The 14,578-nt window shown below is 37.3% G+C and overlaps 1 protein-coding gene across 2 annotated transcripts in view; it reads right to left on the bottom strand.

The window, feature by feature from the left end:
* WDR41 (WD repeat domain 41) overlaps positions 1–14,578 on the bottom strand; it is a 61,966-nt gene that overhangs the window by 36,096 nt on the left and 11,292 nt on the right. Inside the window, exons 1-2 of one of the 2 annotated variants that reach the window (XM_033430057.2) lie at positions 8,360–8,710; positions 5,837–5,952 (exon numbers count right to left, since the gene is read on the bottom strand). In XM_033430057.2, the coding sequence (XP_033285948.1) occupies positions 5,837–5,952; positions 8,360–8,410 (167 nt within the window). In that variant the 5' untranslated portion in view covers positions 8,411–8,710. Of the gene's footprint in view, positions 1–5,836; positions 5,953–8,359; positions 8,711–14,578 lie in introns of those variants that run through there. The other variant, XM_049707755.1, reaches the window with a different exon arrangement.

Raw genomic sequence — 14,578 nt, 5'->3', positions numbered from 1 at the left:
TCTCTCTGTCCCACTGATGTAATAAATGAGTTTAAGAGAATGAATTGAGTATGCTCAGTTCAGACCCTTCTGGGTTTTCTCTGAGATTTGACTGTTCATAAAGAGGCAACATTCTGGTCTGCTCTTATTTTTGAGGTAAACTTACATCCAAGTGGGAGGCTTGCAGATGTCCAGCAGTACCCGTGATTCAGTGACGTCTACGTAACTCAGGGTGAAAATCAGGAAACCCACTGTGGTTGTATATCAAAGCTACAACCTTTAGTCCAGCTTTTTGCTAGTTATTACTTTATTAAGCTGATGGGTTCATGTCCATCTGTGTGATTCCTGCATCTAATAATACATCAAAGCTACATCCTTTAATCCAGCTTTTTGATAGTTATTACTTTATTAAGCTGATGGGTTCATGTCCATCTGTTTGATTCCTGCATCTAATAATATCTAAGAAAAACTTTTATTTTACACTGAAACAAAAATACCTTTTAAATTGGTGTTTTTTTCCTCTATATCAAATATATATCATTTTTAAACTTTTCATTATGAAGAATTTAAGTATATATAAAAGTAAAAACAGTATAAGAAAAATCTCCAGGTAACATGTATTCAATAATTATCAACTCATGACCAATACTGTTTCATCTGTACCACAGCCAATCCCCCCTTTGCAGATTATTCTGAAGCAAATCCCAGTCACTGTATTTCATTTCATCAATAAATATTTCAATATATATTTACATCACAACTAAAGTTAACATTTAATTTCTTAATGTCACCACAGTGTAATCAAATTTCCCTGTCTCACAATGTTTTTTAAGTGTATTAGAAGCAGGATCTAAATAAGGTTCATACGCTGCAACTGATCTCTAAAGTCCCTCTTGTTCTATTGATTCTTTCTTCATGTATGTTTTTCCTTGCAATTAAACATTTGTCTTACAGAGTTCTGGATTTTGCTAGCTACCTTCTTATGTTGTCATTTGATATACACCTCTGTCCCCTGCGTTTCTAGTAAATTGAGAGATCTAAAGACTTAATCATATTTGAATTTGACTTTTTGGTAAGACCACTTCATAAGCAGTTTATGTACCCCAACAAGAAATACAATTTCCAGCAATCTTTTTGTGTGTGTGTGATGTTAACAGCTATCAATAACCATTGCCTAAATTTGTTATTATATTAGAGGTTGCGAAATTATAATATTCCAATTCCATGATTCTTCCTAACTTGAATTCTTCTATAAAGAAAATGTCCTCTCATCCAACATTACTGATCTCAAGATAGAGTTTGTATAGAAAGGCAGTATAGATCTTGACTTGCAGATACCCCTTCAAGAGAGGACTTGCTGCCCAGCTATGAGGAATATGGTTATCTGCCTCCAGCTGTTGACTTCAGGGTCCATTTCAGCTTTCAAGTTGAAGTCAAACTATCTCAGTTGGCCCCCAGCCCCTGGGATATAAGCAAGTTGGTGGAAGCCAGGGCACGTTCTTGGATGGCCCTCAGCCAATGTCTAAGCATTGCAGGCAAACACTCCTAGTTATTTCCCTAATGCAGGACTCATCTAAAGAGCATTCTTTCCTCCAGAGCTCCACATTGGGCTTACAGAGACTTTGTCAAATCTGCATCACAGTTTGAGACAGCTCCCCTTGTCCAATCCTACTTCTTCCCTTTTCCCTTCAATGGTATTTCTCTCTAATAAACCTTTTGCATGCTTAATTCCATTTTACTGTCTACTTCCCAGGGAAACCAGGTATTAGGAGGATCTAAATGATCTTGATTACTGATTTCTATTCTCTAAGTGTTAGTGAAAAAGATATTCTTAGCTTTAGAACATTGTCTTAAAGATGTAACATACTGTTTGCTGTTAGTGAATTATCAAACTGTACTGAGTTTGTCTAGATTCTTGTGAATGTACAGCTTCACCAGTCAACCTAAAGTACATTTTCTTTCTTCAGTCTGGCATTTCATGGGTCATCTGATTCTTTTCCAGTCATGATCACCATCCTACATAACCTTGTCTGTTTCCTGGAGGAGCAAGGGATGGTCAAATGAGCAAGAGAGAAAACTATTCTTAAAATGTGTTATGAACTCAGTTTAGTTTAATGTGTCAAATGCTAAAGTATTACATGCAATTTTTAGCACAGTCCACTTTTTGGATGACTCTTGCTGAGGCTTAGCCTTCTTTAGTGATCTCCCAATCAATATGACCCTCACTTTATGTTCAAAAAATACTAAAGAAGATAAGAAAAGGCTGCTGTCTGTTAGGTTATACAGGATTTATTTGGTATCTTCAAAAACCAACCTGAGAAAATTTTCCACTCACTGCTTTTAGCTGAGCCACTGAGAAAACAAGAAAATCCTTCAGCAAAATTCTCAATAAAATGATATTATCTAAAGACCTGAAGCGTGAAACCTGGATTACAACAGCTGACCAAAAACCCAGAATGTGATGTCTATAAAAACTAAATAAAAACATAAAAAGTATAACAATATTTATTTAAAAACTGGAAAGATATTTCTATAATTTGACAATGCATATATAATATACATATGTAACAGTAAAAAGATATCTGAATTATCTAAACTATTAAATCAAGAATGAAAACACTGAGCTCTACTATTTATAATAGTTACATCATTTGTATATTTTTAAATGTATTTCTTACCAATAATGACTCTTTCAGTTTTGTTTTGTTTTTCTAGTACACTACAGAATTAAATCTTTTAAAACAAAACAGATTGAAAGTTCTTCAGGTCTGCAACTGAGTAAAAAACTTCATACCTAATTATATGTAACTTTTGACAAAGTCATGACTTCAGTACAAAGAATTAAATGTGGTTCATGTAGTAATATGTTCACTTGACAGCAAAAGCCAAAAAGTAGGCTTTTTAAAAAAATCTGTTCTAGACATTTAGATTCACTGTGGTATACAGCAAACATGGCCACCAATCTCCCTATTTCCACCACCACTTGCAGTAGGATTTAGTTGCTTCTCCCATCAAGAGGTAGAGTTTATTTATCAACTTACTGAATTCACTCCAGCTCCTGACTTGCTTTAGCCCATGAGACAACATCAAACATGATGAAAACAGACTTGAAAAGAGTTTTACACTGGGGCTTGCCCTTTTGCTGGTATTTGAACTCCATCCCTATGGGAACTAGCACTTGAGTAACCACATGGAGAGAGACCCCAGTCATCCCAGCTGAGACCACTGTAAACCTGCCAACCCCATCTACCTGGTGACCACAAAAGCATAAGCGAACCTAACCAAGATCCGCTGATCCCAGCAGAGACAAAAGAACCCACCCAGCTGAGCCTAACCCAAATGCCATCCCACAGAATAGTGAAATAAATAAATAGTGTTTGTTTTAAACTACTAAATTTGGGCTGATATTTGACAAGGACAACAGATTACTGATATACTCACCTACAGCTTTTTACTGTTTACGTAACATTTACTATATCATTGAATAACTGCAGTATACACAAGCACTACTTTGGGAAAATGTAATCAAATATCAGTACCTGTACAATGATCATTACTCTACAAGATGGCCTTTTCTGCAGATTCTTCTAACTATGTAGTAAGAATAATCAAGAAGATATTTTAAAGGACAGATAGCAATCAACATGGAATCTTAACAGTTAATCTATTTAAAAAAAATTTAAAGACCACATCCTGAAAGTATACTGTATATTTTGTATTTAGCTTTCTTAGACAAAACTATTTGAGGACTCCTTAAAGCCCAAATATTAGGGATTATGGTCTAAGAAATCATTTTGGTTTTTTTTTTTAACTTACGTTTTAGCATCTTACAATGGTAAAAGACGGTACCAGAAAACTTTAGTTGTCCAAATGTCCTATCTTTCCAAAAATGTTTAGTTTCAAAGATGACTGACTAAATAAATAAGTAAATGTCTCTTAGGACATGGCAACAGTAAGTATTACCAAAAAGGGTGAAGATTATTATACTATGGCTGACATGCTATAATTTGGTTGGCTCACATCACAACATGAAAATTGTGTTAATAGGCTAGTAATACCAAAAAAAGGCAAATCCTTTCAAGCAAAAGTTGAGGAGCATATTTTCATAATAATTTGGCTGGACTTGTCCCTGGTTTCTAAAAGAGAGCTGGGCCCCTCAGAGCTCACCTGAGTTTATGCTAATGAGATGACTCATGGTGGACCCCTAGACAATTTAAGGATGGGGACTGGCCATGTGGGGAATATGAACCATGCAATTAGAGGGTTGGGGCTTTGAGCCATGGGGTATCATCCTGACCTCCCAACCTGGGGGAGCAAGGAGGGGATGGCAGGGAGAGAAGGGCTGGAAATTGAGTTCAATCATGAGGCAAATAAGTGAAACAATCATTCCCATGTAATGAAACCCCAATAAAAACTCTTGACACCCAGAGCTTGAGTGAGCTTCCTCACTGGTGATATGCATTGATGTGCTGAAAGGGTGATGTGTCCTGAGGACACAGAAGCCTTACATTTGGGACCCTCCTAGACCTTGCCCTATGCATCTCTACATTTGGCTAATCCCGATCATATCCTTTATAATAAAACTGTAATCATAAGTATAGTGCTTTCCTGAATTCTGTTAGTCATTCTAGAGGATTATCAAACCTGAGGGGGTAGTAGGAATTTGTAGTTAATTGGTCAGAAGTGCAGGTGGCCTGGGAACCCTGGAGATTGCAGCTGTGACTGAGGTGAAGGGACTGTTGTACATGACTGTGCCCTTAACCTTTAAAATTCAACCTAACTCCAGGTAGTGCCAGAATTGCACTGCACATGGGAAAAGCAACTAAATACCAAAAACATAAAAAGAGCAAAGAGAAGACAAGGTTAAAAAACATCAGCAGTGATAGTGAGAATTAGAAATAATCACAGTAGCAGTCACCCATTGAGTCAAAAATGGAAGGAAAAGAAGACAGTATCAAAGGCAAAAGAGAAAATTAAGAGATGATAGGGGAATAACTGATAAGGACAAGAGAAGTGGAGTTAGAGAGTTAGGATGGCATGCAACATGTACACTTAATAGTTGAGGGAATCATTCATTCATTTAACAACTATTAATAACCTGCTACATGTAAGGCACTGTACCAGGTACTAAAGATACTGTGGTGAATAAAAAAAAAACATGGCCCTCACTCTCATCTAGAGAGGAAGATAAATATTATACAGTTACACAATTAATTGTGTAATTGTTATTAAGGCTACAAAGGATAACTGTATAATTGAACAAAGTCTTAATAAAACAGATATACAGATCAATAATAAGCTAAATCTACAGTTCTAAGACCTACACACCTTCATCTCTATTTGCAAATATATTAAACACAACATTATACATGTTAGCAAGGAAGTACAGAATAATGTACATTTTAAAGGGTTTCACAAATAACAAAAAATTCAGATTAAATCCTTACCTTACCTTCCACTAAAAACAGTACATTCCTGGAAGGTACCTGATATTTAAACATTTCCCATATTGGTTCTCAAATTTAGCTTCACCTTAACATAGTTAAAACTCCCATCAACATTTTAAAGTCATACACTTCCTTTAAACTAATGAAAATATTTGTGAGTATTCAAAAAGACCAAAAAAAAAAAAAACAAACAAAAATAAGATCACCAGAAATGATATCCCGACTTTTGGGCAAAAAGACTTCAGACACATATTTCATCAAGAGGCAGAGGTCAATTTCTACTAAATGTTATTAATGATCAGTTTTGAAATTTTTAGAAAAGCTGGATTAATTTTGAAGTTGTTTTTAACATACAAGTCCCTAAAAACTCTTTCCAAACAGTAGTCAATTGGAAAACTAGAGTTTCTTACCTGTAATCATCTAACTGTACCAGAAACCGTACAATATCATGATGAGCTTTCAGTACAAGCAGTTCAGTGTAGGGGTTCTGGGTTTGTTCTTCACCTATTGTCTGTAAAGGAGATTGCTTGTAATGGGGAGAAAAAAAAGAGAGAAAAAAAGAGATAAAATGATTTATGATAAAAGACCACATTCGAATAAAACACATGGTATGCATCTAAGAACACAAGTTTTAAAAAACTGTAAGATATTATGTTCTAATACTATATATTATTTCCCCTAATATCAAGTAACTGCCAATTTAACATAAAACATTTCTCTTACCACAAATCCACATCATAAATTTTAAATTTTGAACTCAAAATAAATTTTTAAAGGGTGTATTTTGTTTCATGGAAATTACACCTCAGTAAACCTGACCTAAAAAATCAATGGGCCAGGGGCTTCCCTGGTGGTGCAGTGATTGAGAGTCCGCCTGCAGATGCAGGGGACACGGGTTCGTGCCCCAGTCTGGGAGGACCCCACATGCTGCGGAGCGGCTGGGCCCGTGAGCCATGGCCGCTGAGTCTGCACGTCCAGAGCCTGTGTTCCGCGACAGGAGAGGCCACAACACTGAGAGGCCCGCGTACCACAAAAAAAAAAAAAAAAAAATCAATGGGCCAAACCAACACAATATTTTAGGATGGGTGTTTGCCAATTAAAACTTGGCAGAAACAAAACTGAAGGTCAAAGGGGTAAAATATAGACTAAAACAGTGCCTACGCCATTACAGGCACTCAACACATGTTTACTGAATAAATAAAGGAAGAAATGAAATAATTCAGTCAATGAATTCAATAAATTCAACTTCAGACAGTAGCATTGATAAAGATAACTGGTAACATTTACAGAGTATTAAGCTCAGTCCTAAACCTACACACCTTCATCCCTATTTGCAAACAGGTGGGCGGCAGTCCATATGCCACACACTGGGTAAAGCACATATGGCTTATAACTCACCCAATAATTCTGTAAGGTAGATCTTATCAACCCCATTTCTATAGTCAAACCCAGTACTATTTCAGATTAAAAAAACCTGTGTTCTTAACCTCTGAACTGCAGTTTCTCAAACTTGACACTACTGACATTTTGGACTAGGTAATTTTTTTGTTGAGGGCTTTCCTGTGCATTGAAGGATGCTCAACATCATCCCTGGCTTCTACACACTAGATGCCAATAGAAATCCAACCTCTCCCCCCACCCCCAAATCGTGACAATCAAAAATATCTCTGGACATTGCCAAATGTCCTCTAAGGGGCAAAATCATCCCAGCAGACAAACACTGCTTAAAATTAGGGGAAAATCTTTGGTTCTGATAATGTACAGATTCACAGCAGTTCTAAAACTGAAGTACTTTTACATGAAGAAATGTACAATTTAACACGCATGAATTTTTTTTAATTCACCTTCAAAGCAGTAATTTTTTATTTATCCCATCTCCCTTCTAGCAGTGGTTCTGATGAGAAAAGTAAAGGCAAGAAATCTGAAAACTGTATACCACTTCCCCCAAATGAAAGCTTGCCAAGCACGGCAGAATTAGTTAATCAAATTCTACAACTTATCAAATAATCGGGTTAACACATAATTGTCATATATATCACAAATGGACTAATCACTTTTCCACAATTCTTTCATAATCTTTAGAATTCAAGCCTATCTGAAATAAGCCTAATTTTAAATAAGAAATACTTCTTAAAAATTAGACAATAAGCCTCAACTGCAAAAATATGAGGAAGTTAAAACGGAGAAATAACGTTGCTTAGCTTACAACCACCCAAGTTTTTTTTTTAACAATCAAAACAACTATTTTCTATTAAAAATAAAAGGGAATTCAACATAAATTCTATTCTTCAGTGGCATATGAAATAAATTCCAGACCTCGACACTTTTCAGGTTCCAAAATTATTTTATTCGCAACATTTCAAATGTAAATCTCATTAGTCTGGTCAGTTATTCAGGCCCATGAAGAAAGTGTGACTATGGAACCCAAAATAGCTAAAACATAATTTATTTTACTTTTAAGCAAATTATTTTTTAAAATAATTATATCTTTTTTGGTTTTATATAAATAATCAAATTAATTTCATATTCCATGAGCAAGCATCAGTTGATGTTGGGAAGCGACACCATATCAAACAAACCAGAAGTGTAAATCTGCAGTCACCGTTTCTTAGTCTCTACCAAACCGGATACTTTTTCTGTTGAAGTGAGACTGGTTTACGTGGGGAGACCAGTTAAGGGTCCTTGAGCCTGTTGCTGAACTACGTCAGTTTCAGTTTCCACACCTAGTGGAACATGGATTTACCTCTCAGGGAAAGAGCCCCCGAAACCCGACCCCGCCGACCCCGCCCTCGCAACCCGCAGGCCCCGCCTCCGCCGGGTCTTCCTCATCCCGTCGGGTCTTCCTCATCCCGTCAGCTCTCCGGCTCACACAAGCCGCAGCTACGGCAAGCAAAGCCTCTGCGTTGGCAGGCAGGGTCCACCCCGGGGTTTACCTCGGCCAGTCCCTGAGGTTCTCGGCCTCCCCCGATCAGCCATCGCAACATCCGGGCAGCGACGGCGTTTCGCGGGCCTAGGCCCCAGTCAGCCCGCACTCCGCGCCAGGCTCAGCCTTTCTCCTACCTCTCTGGTAGCAGCTCAATGGAGGCGCTAATACCTGCCTTCTCAGATTTGCCCAAAATACGAAGTACGAAGCAGAGCGCAACGAAGAGGGAAGACTTTTGTCCCCAAAGAGCTGCCGTACCCACCCGCAAGAGGTTTGGTTAAGGGGAGCCGCCAGGGGAGCAGCAGCAGCCGAAAGCTAGGGTGTCCGCGGAGGTTCAGAGGCCCGCGCAGCACCGAGTGAGCACGCGCGGGGCGTCGCCTGATTTGCGCACAGAGCCTGGGTAGTTCGAGCGGCCCCTTGTGGACACGCGGAACGCAGCAACTGGAGCCCGTCGTTGCGCAAGTGCTGCCAAGAATAAATAGTCCCCTCCCTTTTTAGATGGCTTTTGCAACTTTCACTTGGCAAGCTTGGGGACCAGGAAGCCTTTCCATCTCCCGGCGGTTTCCTAAAGAGCTGCCTGGAGAAAGTGAACTTCAGTAGGCTTTTTCATCCGGGCTAATCCCAGTGGCACGTGTGTACACCAGAATAAATCTGGCCAGTATTTATTGTGTGCTGTAGTACAGGTACTGTGCTAAGACTTTACATAAATCCTAACTGTAACCCTATACTGCCTATACTCCCTATTTTATAAAGAAACTGACCTCTGAAAGACTGGGTAGTTTGTCTACGGATAACAGCTAGAAAGTGGCTACACACGCTGAAACCAAATATCCTAGCTCCAAAATTAGTGCTCTTAACTGTATGCTATACTGTTTCACATAATCTCCCTAAAGAATAGAAGGCACTACACATCCTCTTTTTTTGACTTTTTTTGTTGAAGTATAGTTTATTTACAATGTTTCAGGTGTACAGCAAAGTGATTCAGTTATACATATATATTCCTTCTCAGATTTTTTTCCTTTATACAAGATATTGAACATAGTTACCTGTGCTGTTCAGGTTTTTGTTGTTTATTCAATATTTTATATATAATGGTGTATATCTGTTAATCCAAAACTCCTAATTTATCCCTCCCTCCCCCTTTCCCCTTTGGCAACTGTTAGTTTTCTATGTCTGTGAGTCTATTTCTCTTTTGTAATAAGTTTGTATCTTTTTTTAGATTCCACATATAAGTGATATATTTGTCTTTCTCTGACTTACTTAGTATGATAATCTCTAGGTCCATCCATGTTGCTGGAAATGGCATTATTTCATTTTTTATGGCTAAGTAGTATTTCATTGTGTATACATACCATATCTTCTTTATCCACTCATCTGTCCATGGACATTTAGACTGCTTCCATGTTGTGGCTGTTGTAAATAGTGCTGCTATGAACATTGAGGTGCATGTGTTCAAGTTAAGAGTTTTCTCTGGATATATGCCCAGGAGTGGGGTTGCTGGATCATATGGTAGCTCTATTTTTAGTTTTTTAAGGAACCTCCATACTGTATCCATAGTGGCCGCACCAATTTACATTCTCACCAACAGTGTAGGAGGGTTCCCTTTTCTCCCCATCCTCTCCAGCATTTATTATTTGTAGACTTGGATGATGGCCATTCTAACTGCTATGAGGGAATACCTCATTGTAGTTCTGATTTGCATTTCTCTAATCATTAGCAATGTTGAGCATCTTTTCATGTGCCTCTTGGCCATCAGTATGTCTTCTCTATAGAAATGTCTATTTAGGTTTTGATTGGGTTGTTTGAGTTTTGTGATAATGAGCTGTATGAGCTGTTTCTATATTTTGGAAATTAATCCCTTCTCGGTCACATCATTTGCAAATATTTCTCCCATTCCGTAGGTTGCATTTTCATTTTGTTTATAGTTTCCTTTGCTGTACAAAGGCTTTTAAGTTTAATTAGGTCCGGTTTATTATTGCTTTTGTTTCCATTACTCTAGGAAACAGATCCCAAAAAATACTGCTATGATTTATGTCAAAGAGTGTTCTGCCTGTGTTTTCCTCTAAGAGTTTTATAGTATCCAGTCTTACATTTAAGTTTGTAATCCATTTTTATTTTTGTATATGGTGTTAGAGAATGTTCTAATTTCATTCTTTTACATGTAGCTGTCCAGTTTTCCCAGCACCACTTATTGAAGAGACAGTCTTTTCTCCACTGTATATTCTTGCCTCCTTTGTTGTAGATTAATTGACCATAAGTGCATGGGTTTATTTCTGGGCTTTCTACCCTATTCCATTGATCTATGTGTCTATTTTTGTGTCTGTACCATACTGTTCTGATGACTGCAGCTTGTAGTATAGTCTGAAGTCAGGAAGGGTAATTTCTCCAGCTCCATTCTTCTTTTTTAAGATTGTTTTGGCTATTTGCAGTCTTTTGTGTTCCCATACAAATTTTAAAATTTTTTGTTCCAGTTCTGTGAAAAATGCCATTAGTAATTTGATAGGGATTGCATTCAGTCTGTAGATTGACTTGGAAAGTAGGCTCATTTTAATAATATTCATTCTTCCAATCCAAGAACACGGTATATCTTTCCATCTGTGTGTGCTGTCTTCAAGTTCTTTCATCAGCATCTTATAGTTTTCAGAATACAGGTCTTTTGCCTCCTTAGATAGGTTTATTTCTAGGTATTTTATTCTTTATGATGTGATGGTAAATGGGATTATTTCCTTAATTTCTCTTCCTGATAGTTCATTGTTAGTTTATAGAAATGCAACATATTTCTGTATATTAATTTTGTATCAGGCAACTTCACCAAATTCACTGATGAGCTCTCGTAGTTTTCTGGTGGCATCTTTAGGATTTTCTATGTATAGTATCATGTCCTCTGCAAACAGGCACAGTTTTACTTCTTCCTTTCCCATCTGGACTCCTTTTCTTTCTTTTTCTTCTCTGATTGCTGTGGCTAGGACTTACAAAACTATTTTGACTAAAAGTGGCAAGAGTGGGCATCCTTGTCTTGTTCCTGATCTTAGGGGGAATACTTTCAGCTTTTCATGGTTGAGTATGATGTTAGCTGTGGGTTTGTCATATATGGCCTTTATTATGTTGAGGTATGTTCCCTCTAGGCCCATGTTTAGGAGAATTTTTATCATAAATGGACGTTGAATTTTAGCAAAAGCTTTTTCTGCATCTATTGAGATGATCATATGGCTTTTACTCTATTTGTTAATGTGGTGTATCACATTGATTGACTTGTGGATACTGAAAAATACTTGCATCCTTGGGATAAATACCACTTGATCATGGTGTATGATCATTTTAATGTGCTGTTGCACTCAGTTTGCTAACATTTGGTTGAGTATTTTTGTGTCTATTTTCATCAGTGATATTAGCCTGTAATTTTCTCCTTTTGTGATATCTTTGGTTTTGGTATGAGGGTGATGGTGGCCTCATAGAATGAGTTTGGAAGTGTTCCTTACACTGCAATTTTTTTGAATAGTTTCAAAACCTATTCTTTAAATGTTTGGTAGAATTCACCTGTGAAGCCATCTGGTCCTGGACTTTTCTTTGTTGGGAGTTTACTGAATCAATTTCAGTACTGGTAATGGTTCTGTTCATATTTTCTATTTCTTCCTGGTTCAGTCCAGGGAGATTGTACCTTTCTAAGAACGTGTCCATTTCTTCTACATTGTCCATTTTATTGTTGTATAAATTGGTGCTCATAGTAGTCTCCTATGATGCTTTGTATTTCTGTGGTGTTGGTTATAACCTCTTATTCATTTTTTTATTTTATTGATTTACAATGTTGTGGTAATTTTTACTGTACACCAAGAGTGATTCAGTTTTATACACACACACACACTTTTTCATATTCTTTTCCATTATGGTTTATCACAGGATATTGAATATAATTCCCTATGCTATACAGTCAAACCTTGTTGTTTATCCATTCTACACATAATAGTTTGCATCTACTAATCCCAAGCTCCCAATCCATCCCTCCCCAACCCCTCTCCCCCTTGGCAACCACAAGTCTGTTTTCTATATCTGTAAGTCTCTTTCTATTTTATAGATAAGTTCATTTGTGTCATATTTTAGATTCCACGTGTAAGTGATATCATATGGTATTTGTTTTTCTGACTTACTTCACTTAGTATGATAATCTCTAGGTCCATCCATGTTGCTGCACATGGCATTATCCATTTTCATTTCCGATTTTACTGATTTGGGCCTTCTCCCTTTTTTTCTTGTAAGTCTAGCTAAAGGTTTATCAATTTTGTTTATCTTTCAAATGACCAGCTTTTAGTTTCATTAGTATTTTCTATTCCTTTTTAGTCTTCATTTCATTTATTTTTTTCTCTGATCTCTTTCATTTCTTTCCTTCTACTAACTTTGGTTTTGTTGGTTCTTCTTTCTATATTTGCTCATATTCTCTATTTTGACTACTAGATTTCCACAGGTACTCAAAGGGCTGTGGTTCTCTACTCTGGTTGCATATCAGAATTACTGGGTAGCTTCTGAAAAATATATATTCCTGGTTTCCACCCCAGATTTATTAAAATAATGTCTATGGTTAGAACATAGAAATCAGGGTTTGGGGAAAGTTCCTCAGGTTATTCTCAAGAGTAGCAAGGGTTGAGAATCACTGTCTAGGGACTACATATGTCGGTAAAAGTTCATATATATATTTCCGTATGTGATTGTTAGGTTCAAATAAAGGTGTAGCAATAAATTCTTATAGAGAACCTACCACAAGTATCCCAACCAATGCATGAACTCAATAAACATTACTGGTCACAGATTCACTAGAGATGCAAAAAGAAATCATATAAAATTGCTGCCCTTTAAGATCAAGGCAGAATGTACTACACACCAATAAGAGAAGGCCATACACTCTAAGGTATGTTAGTTATGCGCAGCTACCCAATCTAACTGACAGTTCTTAGAGAACTAGGATCTCCCATGATTCTCTGTATTCATTTTGAGTGCACTTGATGAAGGAACACTCCCAAGGGTCAGAAGAAGGTTGCCTTCAGTGTGCTATTCCCAAATTGGAGTCTGCACGCATTTGAAGACAAGACCAAAACAGACTAGCCCTAGGAAAAGGGGGATATAAGATAAGTTAAACAACAACCCAAGAACACCAAAATTTTAGTCCTGGATGGACAATCTTCAAGTCAGGCAACATGGCTTCCCTGGTAGCCTAAATTTTATTCTTCTGATTTACCACATTCTTTGAGGGTTTGTCCACTGCCTCATTACTGTGATCTAAGGAACATTCTTCTGATCATTAAAGCACTAGTCCAGGGAAGAACAATTCCTCCCTTGCTTCCTTTTAGAACAGCTGAGAAAAACTTTATAAAAGAGTATATCAGAGTAACCTTAGAAAGCTGAAAGAGTGGGAAGCACTAAGAATCCATCTCTCCACCTAGACAACTATACTGGTAGAAACTGTGTGAACTATTTTGGAACTCTGAAATCTATTAAAAAGCCTGCAGCGAAAGGGCGGACAGCAGAAGCAAGAAGAACTACAAACCTGCAGCCTGTGGAACAAAAACCACATTCACAGAAAGACAGAAAGGATGAAAAAGGAGAGGGCTATGTACCAGAAGAAGGAACAAGATAAAAGCCCAGAAAAACGACTAAATGAAGTGGAGATAGGCAACCTTCCAGAAAAAGAATTCAGAATAATGAGAGTGAAAATGATACAGGACCTCAGAAAAACAATGGAGGCAAAGATAGAGAAGATGCAAGAAATGTTTAACAAAGACTTACAAAAATTAACAAACACCTAAAAGAATTAAAGAACAAACAAACACAGGTGAACAATACAATAACTTAAATAAAAACTACACTAGAAGGAATCAATAGCAGAATAACTGAGGCAGAAGAACGGATAAGTGACCTGGAAGACAGAATGGTGGAATTCACTGCTGTAGAACAGAATAAAGAAAAAAGAATAAAAAGAAATGAAGACAGCCTAAGAGACCTCTGGGACAACATTAAACACAACAATGTCCCAGAAGGGGACAGAAGGAGAGGGTCCCAGAAGGAGAAGAGAGAGAGAAAATATTTGAAGAGATTATAGTGAAAAACTTCCCTAACATGGAAAAGGAAATGGCCACCCAAGTCCAGGAAGCGCAGAGAGTCCCAGGCTGGTTAACCAAAGGAGAAACGCCAAAACACACATAATCAATTGACAAAAATTAAAGACAAAAAAAAATTATTG

The sequence above is a fragment of the Orcinus orca genome, chromosome 3, assembly GCF_937001465.1.
Source record: "Orcinus orca chromosome 3, mOrcOrc1.1, whole genome shotgun sequence".
In the NCBI taxonomy this organism is placed as follows: domain Eukaryota; kingdom Metazoa; phylum Chordata; class Mammalia; order Artiodactyla; family Delphinidae; genus Orcinus; species Orcinus orca.
Note: the sequence above shows the minus strand (reverse complement) of the source record. Positions and strands in the feature narration are given on the sequence as shown.